Source organism: Ammospiza caudacuta, chromosome 1 (assembly GCF_027887145.1).
Source record: "Ammospiza caudacuta isolate bAmmCau1 chromosome 1, bAmmCau1.pri, whole genome shotgun sequence".
Lineage (NCBI taxonomy): Eukaryota > Metazoa > Chordata > Aves > Passeriformes > Passerellidae > Ammospiza > Ammospiza caudacuta.
In genome coordinates this window covers 66926226-66951117 of record NC_080593.1, presented here as the reverse complement: position 1 = coordinate 66951117, position 24892 = coordinate 66926226, and the positions used below count along the sequence as shown (strand labels likewise).

General features: G+C 43.7%; 1 protein-coding gene across 1 annotated transcript in view; it reads left to right on the top strand.

Moving 5' to 3' along the window:
• Window positions 1-7399, top strand: part of HIVEP1 (HIVEP zinc finger 1) — a 119306-nt gene extending 111907 nt beyond the window's left edge. The window contains exons 7-9 of the mRNA XM_058813762.1: window positions 33-550; window positions 3402-4391; window positions 7298-7399. Coding sequence (XP_058669745.1) covers window positions 33-550; window positions 3402-4391; window positions 7298-7306 — 1517 coding nt within the window. The 3' untranslated portion in view covers window positions 7307-7399. The remainder of the gene's footprint in view (window positions 1-32; window positions 551-3401; window positions 4392-7297) is intronic.
• Window positions 7400-24892: the final 17493 nt, after the last annotated feature.

Genomic DNA, 24892 nt, shown 5'->3' with positions numbered 1-24892 from the left:
CATTGCCTTAACTTCTCCTTCCACTTTTGCAGGTGAGAAGCAAAGATTTGGCTATGACCGGTCAGGATATGACGTGGAGGAGTCTGATGGTGGCGATGAAGATGAGAATGACAACGAGGACGATGATGAAGACAGCCAGGCTGAGTCAGTGCTATCCACAACGCCCTCGGTGACAGCCAGCCCCCAGCACCAGCCCTCTCGCCACGGCCTGCAGGATGCCGCCAGCACCGACGACGACATCAGGCTTCCAGACTGCTTCACCGGGGCTCACACGGACTCCATGGATGGCCTCCCAAAAGCACTGCTGACCAAGATGACTGTCCTTAGCACAGTGCAGTCGGTCAGCAGGACCTCCAGGTCGCCAGCAGAGTCCACCCATCAGGAAGCACACAAGGACAAAGCCCAGGAGAGAGGAGTGGGTCCCTGCGGTGCTGATGCGGCACTGACGGACATTGCTCCTGCATCTCCAGGTCGCCAGATGTCCGTGGATTACCCTGATCCACATACAGCCTTGGGCCTCTCCTTAATATCAACTGCAGCTCATACAAAGGTAGGAGTGTCTGAAACCAGGGAGAGAGTAGGATTTTAAGTCCTCCTTCTAAAAAAAATCTTCTTGGAGATTTTTCAAAGAACAAAATGTTTGCCTTTCCCTTCATTCTTAGAATTCTTGGTGATGAGTCTTTCAGAAGAGTTAAAATTAGTCCAAGCACAAATATATAGGACTGTAGACACAAGGATGTTGTAGGAGCATTGCTTTTCTAATACTTAAATTTGATTGTAATCTTCCTGAAAGGTTTAATTGTAATATGGTCATTTCAGCTGATGTTTGGAGCTGGTAGATTGTATTACAAGTCAGAAGGAAATAACTAATGCATGGAATGAACATACAGTGGTTGTTATGTTTTCAGGGGAAAGTGATAGAATTCAGCAATCATTTCACTCTGAAATGTGATGATACAATAATTGGTAATTCCAAAGGGAAATTAATCTAGTCCCAAAGTTTTTTGCCTTTTCACTAAAAAAAAAAAGGTGCAGTTGTTTATCTAATCTCCAAATATGCTTAGTAGTAGAATTAGAAAGAGCACCAGATGTTCAAGGAAACTAGGAGATTGCCCTTGCACAATAACAAAAGGAGAGAAGAACACAGGGCTGAGACCTGAGTTCCCAGTGCTCTCAGCTTTTGTCCAAGCCGAAAGAAGATTTTAATTGGAAAAGGATGTGTTTTGCCCATGCACATGTTAGACATGTGGATTTTCAAAGCAGTGTACAGAAAGATGAGGTCAGTCTGTGTGCAGGTCTGTGGGAGCATTCAGTAATTCTGGCAGTTTCTTTTTTAGCTGTGCCCATGAAATCACAGAGAGAAGTGGCAGGTGCTGAGCCTTTTCCAATTCAGCAATGGCTTTAATGGACTGTGATGGGGGTGGTTCAAGTCACTTACCAGACTGACCCTAAAGACAGTTTCTGGAATTTTTAATTCTTGCTACAGACCATGAAGGCATTCAGGCTTTTCAGAGCAATGCTCAAAAAATGCACAATAGTTTAGTTAAAAGGGTAATCAAGGCACTGCCTTCTCCATGATGAATGCAGTATTTAGAAATATTGTATAGAAAGAATTAATCATTTAGGTTGGAAAAAATCTTGAGATCATCGAGTCCAAGCCTAAACCTAACTGTATGCAGTTACTGAAAAAAAGTAGCAGAAAATTTTCAAAACCATAAAAAGTAAAAATTTCAATCTGTTTTAAGTACTTAGTAGCTTTTTTCGTTGAAAACTTATAAATTTACTCTACTAGATTTATTTTTTATACAGTTTAAGGTAGCAAACTGTTGACATGGAGAAACAGTAAAAATTATTGCTGCATTGTATTGTTTGGCACAGGTTCATCCTGGCTTGTAGGAACTGTGAGTTCATGTGGCAAATGTTAATTGGAGCGAGTTTGTAGTGTGACAGAGAATAAAATGAAGTGGTCTCTGATAACTGTATATGCCTGCCTTAAAATGGGAAGTATCCTAGTATTTGGAGTTTAGGTTCCATTGCTGCTAGTGGATACCAGAAGGACATTTAACTGAGTGTACTCCCTCGTTAAATAGAGCCACTGAAGCTTCAAGTAAATATTCATGCAATTAAAAATACAGATTTATATAGTACTAATAATTGTCTGCATTAATATATTTAAAAAAAAAAAAAAGGAAGACATGTAAATAATATGAGGAAGCAATTGCCAGATTTTCTTTTCCTTTCCTAGACCAAAAGAAGCATCAGCCTTGTGTCTCCAGTGGTTAATCCACAGTCTGTTCCTATTGTGAATGACTGTGAATCCCAGATCTTGCATTAGAGAAAAGGAGTCCGCAAAGCTCAGGAAGGCTGTTGTACATTCCTTCAAAAGCATCCATACCAGTTCATCAGGATCTCTTGTGAGGTGTCAGTTCTGAGAAAGATGTTGACTTCTTTCTCACATCCATCTTCTCATTTAGACAGGATGGCACTGCATAGCCAGTTAATCATAATCTCTCTTTGCTAATACATTTTCTACAAGCAGATTTCAAAAGCATTTCTCTCTGATTTTGAGTTTTTTGCCTGCTCTAGGGAATTTTTGAGAGTTAGGACTGTAAAAACTAAGTAAATTTGCACCGGTGTGCGTGTGTGTGATGAGTGTGCCAAAAACAAAAAGATAACCATGAGATTGCAATTGCAATCAGAATACTCGTTTTAGAAGGTTCTAGGAAAGGAGCTGCAAGCCTTAGTCAGCAGTAGGCTGTAAGAGAAGAAAAAGGAGGATAAAAATAGGATTATAAATCCAGGTGTGTGCACCAAATAAATCACAGTGAGCTGAGGCAGCAATGGGATGTGGATCCCACATCTCACTCCAGTATCCACCCATCACCCCCACTTCTACAGGAGCTGTACTTGTCAGCCATCTCCTGTCATTGCACACCCTGTCTGTCACACTAGAAGCACAAATGTGCCGCGATGCTGCCTCTGCATGCTGGAGGCTGTAATGCCTTCAGGAGAGGAACCTAGTGCATCAAAAATGCCAGCTTATGCTTATTTAACCATCTTGCCTGAGGTGATTTCCACGTAAAACAGTTCTCCAAAGCCTTCTCACCACTTAAAACACACATGCAAAAGATACTCAGCAATGTTTTTGAGCACTAGCGTCTGAGAGAAATTAAGCAAGGATAATTAGGAAAGGAAAATGCAATTAGTGGGTGAGGAAGCAGGTGGAAAAAGAAAGGAAGGAAATCAGTTCATTGTTTAAGCTGAACACTATATACTATGAACCATTTGTTGTTGTTCTTTCTGAAAAGGGGGCATGGGAAGCACTCCCAGCTCCCTCGTTTTCATGTTGCTGAAAGGCATGGTGGCTGCCACATTAACACTCATGTGTTGTTCTCTCCCAGAGCACGCCCTCCATCAGCTCCCCGTCCTCGCTGGCAGACCCCAGCATGCTGACACCGACAGCACCGTCACCCTACAGCGAAATCCCGGAGGAGAAGCCGGCTGCCGAGCCGAGAGCTCCCCAGACTCACCTCTTCAGCCACCTGCCCCTGCACTCGCAGCGGCAAGCCAAGACTCCCTACGGCACGGTGCCCATCGGGGGCATCCAGGTGGTCCCTGCCGGCCTGGCCACCTACTCCACCTTCGTTCCCATCCAGGCGGGGCCGGTGCAGCTCACTATCCCAGCCATGAGCGTGATTCACAGAACTACCAGCGCCCTTGGCGAGACCGGCGGCACGGCCCCCGGCACCACCGCGAATCCCGTGGGAGTCGCTGAGGTGAACAGCGTGGTGCCGTGCATTCCCATCGGCCAGGTGAGCGTGCCGGGCATTCAGGGGCTCGGCACGCCCAACCTGCAGCCTCTGCCGCCACTGGGCATGGAGACAGTGAACATCCTGGGCCTGGCAAACACCAATATCGCCCCGCAGATGCACCCCCCGGGAATCACCCTCAACGCCGTGGGCCTCCAGGTGCTGACAGCTGGTGCGGCCCCGCAGGGCACCAACCCCAGCCCGCAGGGACCCCTTCCCGGCCTGCAGATCCTGAACATCGCCCTGCCCACCCTCATCCCCTCCATCAGCCCTGCCAGTGCCGACGGGCACGGAGCCTCCGAGGCACCCACCGTGGGCTCCAAAGCCAGCGAGGTCCAGCTGGAGCCCGCTCCTGTCGGCTTCCCCACGGCTGAGGCCAGCCGCGATGCTTCTCCTCAGGCGGTGGCTGGTGGCCAGCGGTACGGCGGGAAGAGCCATCCCGAGCCCAACCCCGTGACCAACCCCGCTGGTCCCGGGAAAGCTGATCCTGAAAAGACTGACCTCGCCAACCCCAGCAAGCCAAAGCGTGACCTCCCTGCCCTCCAGTTGAAGAGGGCTGCCCCAGCAGAGCCCCGCTCCAAGGTGAATCCCAACACGTTAAGCAAGTCCCCAGTCCACCGAACTGTCACCCCGGACAGACAGGTACCCAGGCCGGCCGCCCCGCCCCAGCGGCAAAACACGGTGCAGTTTAGTGATGGCAGCAGTGACGATGAGGATAGACTTGTAATAGCAACCTAGTTTTTGTTTTTCATTGTGTTTTTACTTTTAGAGTTTTTTGGGTTTTTTTTATAACACTTGCAGGTTTCTTTGCAAACCTTCCTTTACTTAAAGCACATTTTTCTGACACAAACCCATTACTAATCTTCGTGCAATCATGAACTCTTGACCAATAATTGTTGTTTCTTGTCAGCTCCAGCCATTTTTGTACATGTTGTATAGACGATTGTGCCTTTTTGGAGTTTTATGTTTAGAAACCTGTACAGATTGTTGAATATATATATATAAAATATATATATATAAAATATGTATATTAAAACCAGGTAGTTGCTTGTGTTTAGTAAGTAAACATCCTATGTCAGATAAATAAAGGATTAAATTATATGTTGCACTGTTAAATGTAAATTTGTATGGCTGTGGGACAAAGTTTCTGTGTACAGATCTAGTATGTAAAACTCCATATTTATTGTATCCATATTAGTCTTGGAAAAGGGTCTGTCCATCTTTCTTGTGTAAGACGGTAGCTTTACACTTCAAAGAGAAATACAGTATCTGTGTTACAAAATATTACAGTAAAATTTTGTTTACTGACTTTACCATTGCTTATGTTGTGCCTTCTTGATGCAGTCCAGTAGCTAGAGAGGTGCTTGACTCATTCCTTTCAGTGCCCTTCCATGCCCTTCCAGCTGGTTCAGCTTTAAAGGATCTGGTGTTGGTAAAAGCCCCTGAGATTTCACCTGCCATGGGAGGGAGAGTAACTCATTGGGCTTTACTTGGAGTAAAATCTTCCATTCAAAACATGTGGCAATTGCACAGTGGGGAGGGAGTCCCTCAGCTTTCCGTAGAGCGAGCATCCATCCACCTTGTGTTTCTTTCCTAACTAGAATTTGAAGACTTGCCTGAGGACAAATCGCAAAAGGGTCACAATGAAATATTTTTTTATTTGTAATCTTGAACTATAAAACCACTTTTTACTGATATTAAAATGTTGTTACACAAGAAAGGAATACTTCTTTGTGTGTTAATTGCAAAATCCGTCATGCCGTTGCTGAAAATGCCACTACTGTAATGAGGGCTTGGCATAACCGATTACCATCAACCTCTCAGGAGACTGTGTTTCAGGAGATCTTCATTTACAGGTAGACAAAGCCATTTTCTCCCTAAGTACAAGTCTGTCTTACTCATGCAGGGAAAGAAGAAGGGACTAGAGGCTTTACACATACAGTTAATGTGCTGTTTTAGCAACAAACCTGTCATACTGGGCATACAAAACATGGATGGATCCCAGAATAATGAAATTTAATACTCCTCTGTTTGCGCATAGTGAAAACAATGTTAAATTATCTCTGAAGTGTTTGGGCGTTCCAACAATGGCAGGAGACACGTCTGACAAGTTACAGGGCTACACATTTCTAGAAGTTTCAAATTGACTTGGGATTCATGCTACAATTTTTAAGTACAGTTGGTTTCCTGCTGTGTCCTTTTATCACATTTTTACAGAAGTTTTTATAACCCCTTTAATAACCAAATTCCAGTAGGAAACTGGAAGGTGTAAATTAAAAGCACAATCACTTTTTTGGAATTAACAAGGATGAACATATAAAAAAACAACTGGAAGAAAAGGACAGGAAGCAAATCTGGAAAAAAAAAAAAAGGGAGCGAATTTGAATGTGAGCTGGGCCACATTGTTCACAGATTAACTCCTGTATCCATCTCAAGGAGCTAATTCATACCTTGCACTGCTCATATTCAAAAGCAGCAGTACCCTAGATCCATTTTTAACTTTACACCAGCTTTTGTACAGTACTCACATTGTACTCATTACATTATTCCATTACAGCGTGTTGTAAAACTGTAGGCGATGTTGAATGAGCTTTATTAACTTCCAGAAAGAGCACTTTGGTAGCAGAAAGCCATTTCTATTACTCGTGATTATCAGGCAATTGTACTAATCTAGCCATTAGGAGCACACACACTGGAAAGGGGAAATTACTCCTGTCTCTGACAGGGCTGTGCAGAGCCTCACTGAGGGCCCCAGCCCCCGAATCACCAAGCACTCTCAACTCACATTGAACCTGATGAGAGTTAAGAGTCCTCAGCTCCCCGCAGCGCTGGACTTCAGATTTGTGAGTGTCTTACGTGCAAGCCCTGTGTGGAGTGTCACTGTGCATTTGTATGTTCTTTTTATAAGTGTAGTAGTGGTGTCAACGTGTCTTGTACCATTATCATTTTTACCTATGTGAAATTACCCCAACCAGCCAAAGCTAGAACCAAAACATTGCCGTGTGACATGTGCTTTAAGAGCCTGAAGCTTTTTCCAGTAGAATCTGGTGACAGTTTGTAGTTAATGAACTCAAGAAATTTTGTATTAGCTTTAGCTCCTTTGAAATGGTCATCTACCAGCAAAGTAGAACTATTGTAATTAATTTGAGCATATTTGTCTAAAGCATGAGCAAAAAAAGATGACAGAATCAGATAGCTTTACAGCAAAGTAAAACTATCCCCCAAATTTTGAATGCCATCACAACTTATTATCATTTTCCTGAGTTTTAGAAGGCAGCAGTGGGTAAGGAATTGCTGTTGCACATGCCCCTGAGTCTTGATTTTACTAAACTCTAGAGATTTACTGTATACACATCTTAAATATTTACTTGATGAGCAATTTGTGGTGTGCTCGCATTCTGCTCAGGATTAATTCCAGGAAGTCTCCAATTTAATGGAAAATTCAGCCTGGTGAATCAGGTGATCTGCATCTGTCTTTTCTGTTCTAGGTGTTTTGAAGATGCCAAGGGCAAGAGATGGAAGCATATCTTGAAGAGTAAGAATGACATGACAACAGATATGTCATAAAGAGGAACATTAAGATGTGTCACTTGGTAAGTTCATTTTAGGACAACAGGGAGAAAGGACCAAGAGAGTAGGCACTGATTGAGCCTTGAGATGGAGAAGAACTCCCAGAAGATGGGAGTTGCTTCTGAGGATGTAAAGCTGCAGGTCAAGAGATCTGAGGACAAATACTGAATCATCACTTATCCAGACAAAGCAGATTAGCCACATTTGAAGCAGAAACTCTACTATTAGCAGGTAGTTGCAGATATATCTAATGTTCACATCAAGGCTGTAGGAAATCACAGTTTTGTAGAAGACTGTGGTCCTGAAAATTACAGTTTCCCTTCCCTCTAGGGTGTTTCCAAATGGATATTCTTTGAGTTGCCTCTACAGCTTGTGCAACAAGAAGAAACATTTGGAGTGTCACGAGACCTGAGAGAAGGTTAAACTCTGTACATCCCATCTGTTAGTGCCTGGAATCAACATCTATAAATATGTCAGCACACATGGGTGTCCTGCATGAGCACAAGCCTGTGACTGCTGCCTTAGCAATTACATTTTCATTCTGAATTAATTCCTTTTGTTTTAAATTGTGTTGTAACTTTTACTGTCTTGTCCAGAGTCATCAGTGATGGGGGAATCACATTCGCCTTGCCCCAAGGATCCTTCTGTTCAAAGCAGTAGCAAATATCTCAGAAACTTGCCAGTACAGTATTAGGCTGCTCTTCAGATGGTGTGAATTATCACAGCTGAATTGGAATAAATAACACTGCCCTGTTTACTCAGGGATCTCTGTCGGACACCCTCTGGCAAATCCAGCACAGCTGTTTAAACATCAAAGGGCCAGAACAAGTTTTGCCCCTCAGTGTACCCAGGCACACTCTGGCATCTTCTCACAACCTATTCCCAGCAGGAGGGTGCAAGCAGGTGCCAGCTAAAGGCTGGCTACAAATACAGCCAGAGTACAGACACTCAGCTTCTGTGGGATCTGTGCAGATGCTTCCCTGTGATCTGCCAAAAGCCCTCACTAGGAAAAGAATTGGTGGCCAGTGGCCTGTAGCTCTTTCATCTTAGACCTTACTTGGTTTCTCTTTGCAATACATGATATTTGCTGGTGACATGGGTACATGGTTTTGGAGGCAGCATGTCCATATAATAACAATAATCATGGGTTTGGAACATGAACTCTATTAAATGTGCCTGTGTTCCCATTGGGGCTTTAATAAGCTACAGCATGGCCTACCTGTCATTTCTTGGGTCAAAAACTAAACCAGAAACAGATATGGACAATATACCTGGCCTCAGATCTCTTGACCTGTAGCATTGCATCTCCAGATGCAACTCCCACCTTCTGGACCCCAGCTGAAATAAAGCACTTTGTAGGTGCAGGGATGCTCTGCCCTGCTTTGGTTACTGCTGCTGTACACATCTTTGTCCCTTTCTTTCTCAAGTAATTTGCTGAGCTTCAGGTTGCTGTAAATTATGCCCTGAGGCTTGAGCAGCCCACAGTTGGTCCATATCAGCCAGTCCCCTGCCAGAAAGTCTGACAGCAGTGTTTTGCATATAAATTCAAGTGCCCATCACATGCATTTCATCTCAGACAACCTACATAGGCTGAACACAATATGGACCACCTCAAAGCCAGAGATGTACCATGAAACAGACACCCCATGCCTTACACTTGGCTAAACATTCTGTATGGCTTCTTAACAGATTTTTTCTTGCCTTGAGTTTACTGACATGTGGTTAAACAGAATATAAAATTAATTTGTCACTATATAACTTACTCCAGAAGTCCTCATTTTTTGCAAGATAATCCTCACTAAGCTTTCATAAACATTGTAGTTTAAACCTGTAAACTGCCCTTCAAACATGTGTGTAACACTGGGACAGTTTCATCAAAACAAATTTTTAAATCCTCAGTTTTAGCATGAGTGACTTGCCAAGAGCCATGGAAACCAAACAATACACAAGTGAGAGTGCTCACTCAAGATACCTTTAGCTGACTTATCTGATGGGCCACTGCTTCATCGCTCTGGAAAGATCCTCTCAGACCTGTATGACCATCTCCTCCTTTCCTTGCTTTCCTGTTATTCATGGGAGCAGAAAGTGCCACCCGTCTTAGATGACTTCTGGCCAGTCTCTAGTTGTGAATGTTACATTATGGATGACTATAAAAAACATGGCTAGAATTGTCTTCCCATGTCTTAGGGAAATTTCTGTTTCCTGTAAGGAGTCTCAGCACCTACAGATGTCATTATAAATGATACCTAAAACACCAAAGACTTAACACCATTTCTGGCTTACATCTTTGAGGATAAGACCCCTGTCTTAATTCTAGACACTGGACTGCTGATTCTGTTACTGACTTAGGATGAAAACAAGCTACTTTAAAGTACTTCAAATTGATTATTAGGTAATTTTATATGGAATGTTCATGGGTGGATGAGCATACAGCAATAAGGGTGTAACAGCCTGTAATTCATTGATTTGATGTTCATGTTTTGTTCCAGGAATGTTAAATCAGGAAAGAAAAACAAAAAAAAAGGTGTAATTGCCATTTATGTTTGTACATTTCTCCTCTTTATACTGAACAGACTACTCACAATGTTAGGAGGTGACTGGTGATTTTCAGATAGTCCATGAGATCTAAGGAAACCATGCTAGCTGAAAGATGGCAAGGCTTTACATTCCAATGGTTCAGTCATGGAAACAAAACTTGGAGTTCTGAGATGAGTCAATTAGCTAGGCATGCTTAGTTTTCTTTGGTAATTGTAGGCTTGTTTTCCCCAATAAGGTCAAATGTTAAGGCTTGTTTGGTTTTGTGGCTGTGCTCTTTAGTGTATTTGAAATCCATTACCATGCATGAGGCATTTGTGCTGGAAATGGGCCAGCTGAAGGCTGTTTATAAAGTCAAATGCCCCCAGCATTTCCTCTTTTTGTTGAGTTCAGGCAGTTACAACATCCCTTTGGGCTTCAGAAGTTCCATTTTCAGGTCATTCAGGTCTGAGGTGTTTTGATGTTGGTACCTAAGTACCTCAGGGCTGGATTCCTCCTTCTGAGAAAGAGAGCATGTGACACAGGTGACAGTTCCATTTCATATCATGAATAATAAGCTCTCCATTAAAACCACTGACTGCTAAGAGCCCTTTGCCATCCCATCATCTTCCTGCTCCAGATCCAGATATGGAAGTGACTTCAGAGCCCACTTGTTGGCACAGCTCTCCATCCCTGTTGCAGCCCCACTTTCATGAGGGATTTTTCACAGAGTGCCTGTGGAAGGCAAGAATGATCCCTGGACACTCCCTGGACATGAACTTGCAGTGAGGGACACAGCATGGAGGGAGCACCACTGAGAACATCCACCCACCTCCCAGGAGCACCAGGACAAGGTGCACCTGTAGGGATTTTGCTCAGTGCTGGGCCTCATGCAGGAGCAGATTTTGCAAAAGGAGTTTGCCTCATTGCAGGAGGGTTGGAATAGATGACCTTTGAAAGGTCCCTTTCAACTCAAACATGATTCTGTGAACAGGACCTACCCAGACCTGAAGCACTTGAGTGGAAAGCCATTATCTTGTGACTTAACCCTTCCCATCCCTTATGATCAAGGCAAATCAAGTCAAAATGAAGGATTAAAAGGCATGTTTTGACAGAAATTTTTGACTAATCAGAAATAATTTTGACAAGAAGCCAAAATTCCCTGTTTGAACAGAACATTACTACATCCCCTGATTCTGCTAATGCTCAAACATTCCCCAGCCTGAGCAGCTGCCCTTCTGGCACCCAGCTGTCCTCCACAGGATCTAACAAAGTAGTATCCTTCAGGAACACTGTGTCCAGAGTGATCACACCCTTTGTACAACCCAACCACAAGGGCTTCATCCTGAACACGTGAGCATGAGGAGGAAGAGATGGTGCTGCCCATTCCTTCTACACTCAGCTACCAACACCACAGTGGTGGCACTCTCTGCCACCAAGAGGTGCCAGCAAGATGCAGTCAGCATCCTCTAGTGCAGCACCAGCTCCCTCCTCATCAGCCAGGGATTACACAGCAAGGGAGGTTGGTGTCCCTCAGGTCCCTGGGTGAAAGGACAGCTCTGTTAATTACACCTCCCTCCCAGGAGCTGCTCCAAGCTCCTGTGCTCTGGCCAGGCCAGCTGCAGGCACTCACTGGCTGAAAGGAGGCCAGGAGAGAAGAAAGAGGGAAAGATAAACCAAGACAGAGCAAGCCAGGGAGAGCATGGCACTGTAACCAGACTGTTGGGCTGTCTGGGCACAGGAAGGCAGCTCTTGTATTTCAGACCTGTTACCCAGTGTTAGGTGTGTCCCTGGTTTGCAAAAACAGTCTAGGTGCCAGAACAGAAGCAAGTGTTGAAACAGTGCCTCTTTGCAAAACAGAAGTCATGTTTTCATCTGGACACCAGACAGTTTTGCTCCACCAAAAAATCAAGTGGGTGGTTCAGAAAGCATTTTTGACACTTAGAGGTTTAAATTGTGTTTCTCTCTTTGTTTATTCCCACACCTATAATGATCTGTGACGCTTTTCTTATTTACAGTGCTTCAGAGCAAGAGCTTACACATCTAATGCTGATTAATGCTGCTGGACTGAGCAACTGGCTCCCCTGTGGATATCCTGTTTTCCTGTGAATCATCACTCCTTCTTGAGACATCCTCCAACTCAGATCAAAGGTCCCGAATGTATTAGATATGAAGACATCAGACAGCTCTAACAGATTAGAAAAGACACACACAAAGAAGTGTGTCCCAGCTTCTCCCTCCTGTCCTGCTGAAAACTGGCACAATGAACATAATCCTAAGCTCTTGTCATAAAAAGTAGAAAGACAAAAAAGAAGAAAAATGGAGAGAGACTTTGGGAATGTAGTTTACCCGAAGATTTCTGCAATTTGCCCTTTCTAGGTATTTGCACTTTTGTACGTACTTAGTTCTCCCTTACAGTTGTGAACATCTCAGGCCAGATTCTCATCTGATGGAAAATGACACCCGTGAGCTTCAGCAAGACCTGCACCAACTGTGTCAGCAGAGGACTTGGAACTATCCCTTTAAGCACTGAGCCTTGCCTACAAACACAAAAATTAAAGAAACATGAACACCTGTGGTCTGTTTTTTTCAAGTTTATGTAGTCTGCTGCATCCTCCGTGGTTTTATTCAATTTTCCATATAGCTACATGACCAACTGAAAGGGTCCTGTGCCCATGAGATGCCAAAACCTGAGGTCATGAGGTCAAACTAGATTATCTTAATAGTCTCTTCTCCCCTTGCAATCTTTGCACACAGGTTTTATCTGATAAAGGAGTTAAAGTCTTTATTTCAGCAACGTTTGATCTTGAAGATTACACAAATAATTAGTCTTTTAAGCTTCTGAGCTTTTTTTAAAATAGAATTTTAAACTCTCCTTTTAATGGATGCCTTTTAATCCTTATGTTTAAGTGTAAGAGCCATGCTTGATCTAAGAGGACAGACAATGTGTTTGGATAGTCAGAAGGCCATTTTTATGGGAATGTTTGAAGAATGCATTGTATTTTTTCAAGAAGCTCTTCCACCAATCAGTGGAAAGAGCTGACTGAGGGACCAAAGGACAGTGTTTTGTTGTCATGAAGCTCCTATCAAAGAAGATAGGACGTGCTGCTCTTACATCTTAGAGTGGACTGTGCCAGACTTTCTTTTATTGTCCTAGACTTCTAACTCTTCTTGTATCCTTCTGCACTTGGAAGGGAAAAGAAGCCCTTTTAACCTTATGCACTGTGATTACTCACTTGAAGGCAGTGGAGGAAAGAATACCCAGCAGGAGCACACTCTGCAAACACTCAGCAAAATCATTGGATCTGCATATTTTTAATCAATGAGGTCTTGGCAAAATAAAGGGTGGTCATTTTTATCCAGACTGTAGTTTGTCCAAGTCCCTGGGTGGGGTTCAGCTGTTTATGTTTTCTTTGAGGAAAAATCTCCTCAAGGCCCGGTGCTGAGTCGTTCTTTGCCTCCAAAAAAACCCCCAGTGTGGGAGTGCTGGCATATGGCAGGGCTCTGAGAGGCATGTGAGCTGAGCCCAGAGTTTGCCCCTGATCCAGCTCAGGCAGCCATCAGGGCCACTGCAACCACCCAAAGGAGCTGGGACTGGGTTTGAAGGAATTAGAGCCAAATGACATGAAAAATATTAACCTTCTGCATAGAAACAGAAACCTCACTGCCCATTCCTGAGGACAAATGGATAATCTTTTTCATTTTCAGTATCAGTGGAATTGCTGTTGTTTTCATGACCTTCTCCTTTTAATTGGACCCATATATGCAATACACCTGTATTTAGAAATGCACTGGAAATAGTGATGGATAGCATTGTTTTCCAACATTTGAAAGAGGAGGGGGGCAATTGTTGGTATGTCCAGTCTGGGAAGCAGTAGGAATACCACAGCACATGCTTGAGACTTCGCTAGGCATGTAGGACATTAAACCAGATGCTTCACCTCCCCCACATTCCTCCCTGCCAGTTCATCTGGGGCAGGGATAAGGGAGCTGGGGACTGCTGCCTTTTACCCAGTGCTGCCTTGTTCCTCAAAAGGGCTCAGCCTCTTACCTCCTCCTGCTGGGGACCATCTACTGAGCACACCTCATGTTCTGTACGTGCACAGTAACACAGTTTTGTCAGGCCCAGCAAATCATGCCATGCCTTGGGTTGGAATGGGTTGTACTGCACTAAATGGTTTATTTAGTTGTTGTTTTGGACTTTAGAGGCCATCTCATTCCAACCCCTCTGCCATGTGCAGGGCTGCCCTCCTTGTGGAATACTGACCAGACAATAAAGCTGTTGGAGTAATGATGATGCCAAGCCATCACTTCCCAGGGGGGAAGTGGAGCTGGAGGTTGTGTGTGTCTCACCACCAATCGTCTTGTGACTTTCTGGCCCAGCATAAAAAAAGAGAGCTCTCTGAGAAGGGGTTGAAATTTGATGCTTGGGAAGGTGATGGGAAATACTTTTCAAATATTTGTTTGGGCCAGAAAATTAGGACAAAGAAGCCAAAGCCTGGCCTCAGCATTGTCACAAGCAGTTCCTACTGCCTTTGGGAAGGCCAGGATTTCACTCATGGATTTTTAACGCTGGCACAGAGACAGTGTCTTACAACAGAGGATGGGCATTTCTGGCTCTGTGGGGATTGCTGTTAATGACACTGGAAAGTGATTTTTTTTTTCTATTTTTTTTTTAACCTGGCATTGCTCCTTCAAGCAAATTAAAGTCTGATAGGTTCACATTTCTATGTGTCATTTACCCAGACACCTACTGCAGGGCCTAAAGCTTGTGGCTGCTGGAGAGATTAAATCCTACTAATGCGCTTTTCCTAACACACTGAGGGAATCTGGAGTCTCTCCTTTTGAAGCTGACTTGCTATTTTGACTAATTGCTTCTGGTAACAGTTAATAGCATTTTGCAAAGGCACTTCATCTGCTGACAGCAGATTGATGTAAGGAAGGGACACAGTTCACATTTCCAAAGGGAGCATTGGGAAACCCATTACCAGCTTCATTAATCTGTTAATAATAAAATTAAAGTACAAATAAAATGTGACAAATTGAGTTCTGTTGTGAAAGTCACTTTAACAGGAGGCTCTGAATAAAGGTCAAAACAGACTCTGATTTCTGCTGTGTTCTAACAGTAGAATCAGAGGAGAGCATTGTAGAAACACTATAATTAATCTGGCAATACTATAATTGTCCCCAAACGATAGAGAGTTTGAGGAGTGATTTTTTTTTTCCTTTTTCCTTGAGAACATTTACAAAACCTAGAACATAAAGCTCTGTCACACAACATTTAAGAGCTAATCCAATTTCACAGGAAGCTTTCCACAATGTAGGAATGGTAGATAGGCTTGCTCTCACTGCTTGCCTCCTTGTGGCTGCTGCATCAGTCAGAACTCGAGTTTACCCAGCACAAAGGCAAAAGAGAGAAGAAAAGCCCTGGGGGTGTAGATCTTCTAACAGCTGTCAAAAGAATGAGCCTGACACTGGACACTGGCTTCACCAGAGTCTATCAGCCAGATCAGACATCCCTTTTCTGGCAAGGATGGCACTGGCTTGCCAAACTTGTTTAAAATTAAAATGGATTTACTTTTACGGTAATCCCCCAAACCTATTGATACTCCCTGCATCAGCCTTCCTAGCCACATTCAAGTTAGCAGGATATCTTAATCTAGACTATTCTTAAATAATCCTCCTGCTAGGACCTTCAGCTAAAACTGCAGAAAAAAACCTGCTAAGAATAAGACTGATTCATCTCTCTAAGGCACAGTGTGAATGGGTCCCATTGAAAAAGATCAAATTTATCAAATTCCTTATTACTGTTGAGCAATTGCCCCAAAAGGAGTCAGTCAGTCACAGAGCATAATTTGGAGCCACAGCTGCAGTGAATGGAGAGCTCCTGCAGCCTGGCAGAGCAGCCTCTGCTGGGAGCACCTGAACCAAAGGCATGCTATTAAAGAACCCAGCCAGGCAAGCAAATACATAAACACGTTAATGTGAAGTGTTTGAGGGGAATGGCTCATTAAGTCAGGCAGAATAACAATGCAGAAAACTAATAGCTCTATTTTAAAAATCGGCAGGAGGAAAAGGAGAAAGTTGTCCTTTTGTTCTATGCGAGCCAAAAGGAGTCTGTAGAGCCTCCTCTTCTCCAGTCATTTCAGGGATAATCCAGACACTGAAGAGACCAGATTTCCAGTTTGAGAAGCACCATATGGAGTCAGCTATGTCAGGAAGGATGCAAGGCGAGGGAGAGGATAAAGAATAAGGGAAGGAGAACACCATTGTTACCTGGTCTCATGGAAGATGTGAACAGCTAGGTGAGGAATTGCCCCAGAGCTGATGGGTTGAGGATCTAGATAAGACAAGAAGCCTGGAGCAGATGCCCATCAGTGTGAAAACACTCATAGATTGGAAATGGGGTATAAACTGGGCTTAGCAGCCAGAGAGCCGTGTGGGTTGTGAGAGGAGCTCTTAAGGAGAGAGACAGACTATGGAAGGGGGCAGCAAGAAAGCTGCTGCCTCTGGGTAGGTGAATTTTTCATTGGCACAGTGGCCTCACAGAGGAAGGAGCAGGACTGGGGCTCACATGAGCAGATCTTTCTGCCACAATGTGTAGCAAGAATTACTCTTGTGCTCAGACTGATTTTAGACTGCTTTAGACTCAGACTGCTTGCTTTACACTCAGTCTCATATTTAATATCTATTTGTGATAAACATCAAGTCAGACCTCTAATACTTGTGGTAGTGATTTGAGCACTAGAAGTGCATCAATCCAGTTCAGTTTGGGTTCATAGAGAGCTAAGTTGTCTGTGCATGGGGCAAGATTTTGGGAAAAGCAATGATGGGCAGGCTCAGGATTGCAGCTGCTTTGGGATGTGGAAGTAACCTGCCTTGACTCTTCTTTGTCAAGGACTGTCTCCAGCTAAGAGAGTACCATTTCCTACCTCCTTGTTCCCATTTCCCATCAATTTTCCTATAATTTCAAAGTGGATCTTTCTCAGACAGTGTTTGTATAAGGCGAGGAAGACAAGTTCTGGTATCTCTCCACTTGCTTTTCTCTCTTCTGTTCAGCAGAAATTTGTGCATTCTTGACCCAGTGTGAGCCTGAGGGATATGGCCACAACAACTGTAAAAGAACATCCCCAGGTCTGCTTGATACCCACCAAATTCCTGAGTGTCCCTCCAAGTCTTTGCTGATCACATCTGCTGCACCACGAGGAAGGCAGTTTTGTATTGCTGTTGGTTATGTATGGGATCCTGCAGCTGCCTGCTGTAAAAGCAATCATGCCTCAGGCTTTTCTTTCTGTACAATATGTGTTTCTCTCATAATTGCTTTCATTTTTGCCTTTCCCAAGAGTTCTGCCTTGTAAAAAATTAGAGAGAACAACCCTATGAAGAGAATTAATATCAAATATGGAAGACCTAATACCTTAATGCCCAAACACAGCTCCAGTAGTCCAGTCAGTCATTATAACTCTGGGATCAGCATGTGCTCTAAGTCATTCCAACTCTGCAATTTAATTCTTCAAAGGCACTGTTATTATGGCAAAAACATGGCCCTGCTGGCCAAGCACCAGGAGCCTCAGCTGAGCCTCAGATAGACATCCATGTGTCTATCTGTTGTGCCAGGGTCATCTGTAGGAGCAACCGTCACAAAAATTGCCATACAGTCTAAATGGCTGCTGTCTCTCCTTCAAGAGGCTCTCTTTAAGCTCTTCAGGGCTTCTCACACTAAAATAAAAGAGTAGGTAATAAGAAATAAATCAGCTTTTAGCAACAAAAGAGTAGCCTGCTCATGATTAGAAAGAAGTATAAGTGATGGTAGCTTGGAAAACCCAGCTATTAAATCTCAAACAAGGGTGGGGTATTTTTCTTTTTTTTTCTTTTTTTTTTTCTTCTTTTTTTCTTTTTTTTTCCTTTTTTTTTTTCTTTTTTAGGGAGGGGCAAAGGAAAAAATTATTCAATCTGGCAAAGAATAAAGAAGCAGCAAAGACCTGAAGCTAGAAGCTTAAGTGAGACACATGAGTTGTTACAAAGATAGAAGGCAAATGAGGATACATAGCCAATATGAGTTTAATATGTGATGTTCCCCATTCCTTTCAGTCTTATGTCAATATTTGGATAACTTTCTCCATGGCTCAATCACAACTTCTGAGCTGACAGAGAATTTATTGAATGAGCCTCTTTGGTTCCAATTAAACAGAAGATAGAGCAGAGAGTCCTAATGCTGTAAAATGGCTGTAAAATTTATAGACATATGAATTTATGGGAAGGGAGTTTGCTTTTAAGATCCCAGTGTCTGGCTGGTTGCCTGGTGTGAGGGAAGGATGAATCTACCTGCAGGGATATGTGCTGGACACTGAGCCATGCCTGCCCTCCAGGCACTCAGTGCCACCAATATCCTCAGCTTACAGCTGGATCCAACTGAGTATTTTCAACACATTTTCTAGGGCACAGTTACATCCTAAAGTCCAAGCCTGAAACCTGCCATGATTTATGTGCTTGACCCGCTGCAAGCAGTGTAATGGACTGGGGGAATGGTTACCACATCAATCCTAAAGCCAGGTGCCCATGAAGTCCAAGGGGCAACTCATTGCTACTAAACTAAAATTCTGCAGAGTTGAGTGTGGGTTTGAAGGTTCAGGGCCCAGAAGGTTCAGAACAGGTACAGGTGAGAAAATATTGTGCTGTTTTGCAGGCCTTGAGCATTGTGGTCTCCTAATCAGTTTAAGAACATAGATTATGCCTTGGTTGTGGAGGCATGAGGAAAGATCTGTAATCAGAAAAGATACTGATAACTGATGGATTGGGTTTCCCCTCTCTTCTGGAAGGCAGCATCTCCCAGGCTTGGCAGGTCAAGTTCCCCAGGCAGTAACACCAAGCTCTCAGCAGGGGCATGGGGACACTCCTGCAAGGAAGGGACTGCCAGTGGCAGGCAGAGCCCTGAAATGCCTGTGTCCTTGCTCTTGGAAAAAAGAAGGTGTCATCAGTCAGGAGTGTACCAGAGGATGGGAAGAAAGGTAGGGTTGGGTCAAGAGCCTGGGGATCAGCAATGTTGGACATTTCAGAGCAGAGGAAATAAAGATCTCACATGTTAGGGGGAACAGGACTTCATGACTTGTCCCCTCCCTGCAAGCAAGTTCACACCAGGGACAGACCTGTGTGTTTATCTGTAGGTCTCTGCCTCAGCTGTCTCCCTCTAAGGAGAAAGGAAGCCAGCAAGGCCAGCAGGTCAGCAGGTGCCTTGGCAGACCGAGCAGCAGGAAACACACAGCTGGGATACAGCCATCAAGTCTTCATCAGGACCATGGGACTCCCACTTGTGGGATTTTCGTTCCCCCTACCTCCCCTCTCCTCTTACACTTGCCAATTTTAATTTCATTTTAGGTCTAAGAGTCTCTTTGCTCCTGACATTTCCTCATGTCTTCCCCAAGTAAACCAATATTTAAGACATTAAATATATTCACTGTGCATTAGTATTAAGCAATTGCTTTTAAAAGATAATCTTCCCCTTTCTGTTATTACCCCTTTATTTCCACTGCTACTTTTCTTGGTGAGTTATATGTGGAAGAAATTACTGCTATTTTGTCTTGAGGTTTCCCTGAGGAATCTTGTCAAAATGAACAGTCCTTTTACTAAGCTTTCCTATACAGATTGAGCAGAAATAAAACGAAAATAATTAAATGGCTCCTGAAAGAATCCAGTGCCTAAAACCCTGGGGAAAAATAATGGTTCCATCTACACCATAGTGAAAGGCTTTGCTGAAGCACAATGTTTATGTTCTGCAGAGGGTCTCACAGCATCATCCCCACCAGCAGCAGCTCCGAGAGCTTTCCAGGCGTGCAGTTAAGTGATGTGACTAAAAAGTGTCACCTGTTTGTTCTCACAGCCTCTCCCCACTGGGAGAAACTCATGTGGTGGAGAGCCTTGTTTTGCAAGTACATTAATTCTGTTTGAGTCATAATTTTTTTACTGTTTTTAGTATACTTGTTATCATCTGTATCCATTAAAGAAGTTTAGTGGCACTCAGGGAGTGAGTGTGTCTCCTGGATGCCTGTTCTCCTGAGTGCTTTGTTCTTCAGTAGGAGATTGAGGAAAAAAAATTAGCGTTAGGAAAGTTTTTCTCAAGTTAGAAATAAGAGGATGAATTTCACACCAGTGATACACCTAATTTGTGCCTACAAATTGGCATGATGAAAAATGTCTTGGCTTATTTTGCTGTGCAAAAATATCCTGCATCCATGCAAAGCTGTAGTTGCCACAGCCTCAAACATGGCTGTGGCATGAAAGCCCTGAAGTCCCTTTGTCTTTTTATACAAAGCCTATGAGGTTTCCTCAACTTTGGAATTTTCCCTTCTAGTTGGATCAAACAGTCCAAAGCTGTTCAGTTTTCTGGCTCATCTGTTCCCCCTGCTACTTCTCAGAGAGTGAGAATTAATGGGCTCAGTCCTGCAAGACATTGGTCCTTCTGGCACCAGTTCAGCAAACCACTTATGCAAGGGTTTAAATTTTAACTGCCCAGGAGCTGCTGGGGTTAATGGTGCTGTACCAGGGACTGCAGTGGGATCATCTTCCCTGACCCTGCGGCCTGACCTGCTGACATCCCTCTGGCTCCCACGCTGCCATAACTTGGGGGTGACCTCAGCACATGTTTGTTTATCCTGGAATTAAATGGGTATGTGGGGACTTTGCTGGATCTGCCTTGCACTGCCCAGCCCTTAAGTTCAGATATCCACAGAGCAGTCACAGGGGACAGCAGATGGGGTGGGATCAGCTCCATGATGCTGTCCCGTGGCAGCCAGCTACCCTGGCCATGAACTCCTCCAGGCACCCAGGACATGGGCAACCTCTGGGAGGAGCACCCTCCTTCTCACTGTCCCAGAACATGTTGTGAGGGTGTTTTGCATTCCAAAGGGTTTCATAGTGAAAGGAGGTGGCGTTGGCACCCAGGTTTGGGTACCCAGGTTTCTGGGGCCCTGGATCTCAGAGGTTTCCTGCAGTGCCATGTTGTAATGGGGAAAAGAGGAGGCCGCCATGTCAAGCAATACCTGTGCATGAATTCCGGTTCTCACGAGTTCTTTGTTCCTTATAGAAACAACAACAGCAACAAAATTCATCTCAGGCATGATCACTCACAAAACTTATGAACCTTTGAAGGCAGCCAAAATTGACCCATCCTTTTTTCTTGAGAGGGGCAGGGGAAACAATCTCCACTAGTCCCAATTACTCTGTTTGCTAGAAAAAATATTCCCGTGTAATGACCTCAGCAGGGAGTGATCAGCTCCTTTTGTGTATTGAATTAAACCTCTGGGGGGACATTAGACCCTCTAATTCGTATTTCTCAGATGCAATTTAAGTCTTTCATCAAAAAATCTCATAATATCTGAGCACTGCGATACCCAGTAGATTCATCTTCATGTGGAGGATGAAAATAGCCAACAACATGTTAACAAATTCCATGGAGAGACTAATTGGAATGATATAAATAATCTAACATGGGCACAAATTTGAAAATATGCTTCTTTATGGATCACTGAGAACAAAAAGGCTGTTTTAAACATTTTCTTTATGTTAAGATAGAGGTGGGGAAAACCTCCCGAGCCTGCTTATTAAGAGTGGAGTGCATGAGCAGTTTCCAAAGGTTAGAGCCCCAAAATGATGCATCGCTATTTCTTACTCAGAAAAAATTCCATGTGCCAGGAAGAATGCTTGCATGAGTTGTCATCATTTCTGCTGCATTAAATTGACCGAGGAAGTGACAGCTTTGCATGAGTAACAACTTTCACTTGGGGATAACTGCAGAGAAGAACACTGCTTCCTGTGCAAAGAGCTGATCCCGGATCAAACATCATGTTTTGAGGAGCGCATGTATAATTTCCCAGGTTTGGGGTCTTTTCTGAGAAATGCCTGTGAGTGCAGGACAGCCCCAAGCCTCAAAATGCTTCCTCCACCTGCATCCTGCAAGAGCACTGCTATGATAGAAAACATCAGCACAAATGGGCCTTAGACACAATTCAGCCCCTGGAGTGGGTGGCATTTTATGATGGGAAAAGCAGCATTCCTCCCCTTCCAGCTGGACACTTTATCTAACACCATTGCCTATGACAGCACACTGATGGATGCAGGTCCCTGTGGCAGCTCACCTCCTGAGGAGAAGCAGAGCCTTTGGGAGGATTCTCAGCCGCACTGAGAGCTCAGGGCAAGGGGGTTTCTGTGCAGCAAATGCAAAGCTACGGGATGATAGCCCAGGTCAAGGAGAGGGAGGATATGGCTGGGTGTAAAAAGGGGCAGCTGGGAGAAGAGAAGAAAATACAACAAATTATTTATCAAATAAACAGATACTTTTGCAGTTCAAGTGACACAAAAATATCTAGAAGTCTCAGAGAAGAATAATGGTATTATCAGTATATTAGGAACTTCAAATAATTTTAATCATGATTTTAAGCATAAAACCTGCTTTAATAGTGTTCAGCATCTGTTGTTGAAACATTTTCCATTGGAACGCTTGGTTTTCGCATATGTCTACGTATTTACTGCTATTAAAATAGCATATGAAAAGATGCTTATCAGCCCCATCCAAAACATATTTTCTAGCATACAAAGGCTTTAATCTATTTTTGTATTTAATGATCTATAAATAAGCAAACTAAGACAGTCAAATACAGCACATGCAAGCCATGCATACATCAGGTACTAATTTTCAGAGTGTACTCAATTTGTCAAAAAAAAATCGAGCAGAATAAGCCTCCTAAGCTCTGGTTAGTTCATTGGGCTGAGGCAGAGTAGAGTTACAGTGGCCCATGAAAAGCAGAACAGGAGGTCAGGCCTATTTATGTCCTTTCCCTGGTGGATTTGTGAAGGATAGTTTGCAAGAAGATGTGGCTGGTGAATGATGCCACTGCACTGGAAAAATGACCTGGGGCAGGCATAGCTGTAGAGTGTGGGCTCAGCCTACAGGTACAGGTTATCCTGCTGGAAAAAGACAAAACCCCCCAAAACTTGTGCTTTTCCAGAGACAGTCCAGACTGAGGAGACCTAACACATGCTGCCACAGCCCATGTGGTTAATCCTTTAAAGAGAGACCATGATTTATCATCACTCGGTACTAAACTCTTCATGCCTTGCAAGGTAGTAAATGAAACTGTTTATTTAACTAAATCCTGTCAAATCACTTTATCCCTGGAAAGCTGTCTGGAAAACCACAGCTGGTATGAGAGAAGCCAGCTCCCTTTCACTCAGGCCAGAACACCTGAGAAAGACTGATAACGAGTTCTTATTTTTGTCATTGTAAGGGCTACTAGGCACTTCCTTCTGCTCTCTTCTTCAGCCTATCTGCAGATACTTTAATGTTGAGTTTATGTGGCTCAGTTTATGCAGAGCTCATCAACAGCCTGTTCCTGCTGGAATTCCCACCACCAGCCTGCTCTGGGTGAACTGCCAAAGAAAAAGACCAATGTGTTATACAGGAACTCCTTTGTAATCAAGAATATTAAAAGGATAAAAATCGATTCATAATGAATTCAGGAGGCTCTCTCTACATATTTTAACTGCCTGATATTATCTCATTGAAGAGACACTCCAGCCTCACTAAAATGTGTTGTTACACAAGCAAAGCACTCCAGCATTGATTTTTCTCTTGCTGAAGATTATGAAGCAACGTGATTTAAGCAACTCTACTCCTGAGAGTAATGACCAGCCCCTGAAAGTTTAGCCAAGCACAGGAACTTTCTGAACAGAGGCAGTTTTGTATCAGTGCTTCTAATTACATTTGAAGACATGGATTGTCCATTAATATTTTTAAGATGTGGCTCTATTGAAAAACAGTTATATCATGAAGATATGTGCAGAAACTTAAATGAAAGCAATATTTTTTTTAAACTGTGCAACACTTTCTCCTGAACGAGCAGGTCTGTTTTTAGCAGCAGGCCAGAGAGGCCCTCCCTGCACCACCAGTCGTGTCCTGAAGGCTTGTGGACCTGATATGGGAGTTGTGGTTATGAGCTGCAAGTGTCTAAGCTAAAATGCAAGTGGCTGCTGCCCTGGCTTGCATCTGAAGGCACTGAAAGGATGTCACTGTGGTAGCTGTGAGGCGCAAGAGCTGCTGCAGGCTCCCTTACACCTGCATGCACATCCTGTGGATTTCCTATCAGCAGGACTGAGCGGAACTTGCTCCAAGGCATCCAGCACCTGCCTGTTGTGCAATATTTCTTACTTAGGCAAGAGGGGGAACAAACCTTCCCTGCAGAGATCCCCAAGAGCAAAAATACAAACTGTAGCTATTGGTGAGTGTTTAGTGCTGGAATCATGAACGAATTTGCTTGGCCTTGCACTTCCCACTGCGGCAATCAGCAGCTGTTTGCTGTCGGTGGTGGCTGCCAAACACAGCGCCCTTTTGGATAGCAAAGAGCCTTGCAGGGCCCTCCTGGTGCTGGCACAGTTTGTAGTTCTCTCTCCAGGATCCCACCACTTGCCCCAGGCTGAGAAAACTGTGAGTTTCTTTGCTGTTTATCATCTACCTCCACTAAACCCCCCAGCCTCTGAGCTGTCCAGATGTGCTGATATCATCCAGGGCCTTGCATAACTTTCCTCTTGGGGAAGAAAAAAAAAATAAAAAATGCTGCAGTAGCAGTTCCTATGGAAATTTATTATTTTAATAAGATCCTCTGAAGCACTCAAAACCAAACTAACAGCTGTTCAGAGACCAGTTTTCCCCTGACTTCACTGAATTTCTGGGTGAGCATGGACTTATGAGACATAAATTTGAATGCTTCTAAAACCAAAGCTCAGAAAACTTTAAACCAGAAACGATATCTTGACAAAGCTGAAAACTGAATTTAGCATTCAAGTCCCTGTTTTCTTTTCCCTCTGGACAGAAGAGAAAAGATCCCTGGTTTATTGCTCTGTTACTAAAGGCACCAAACAGCTTTAGATGTAACATAAGGAAATGTCTTGTGTTAGACTTAGGGCCAAATTGCAGGGGTACACCAGAGCTTGCATTAATAAACCACACC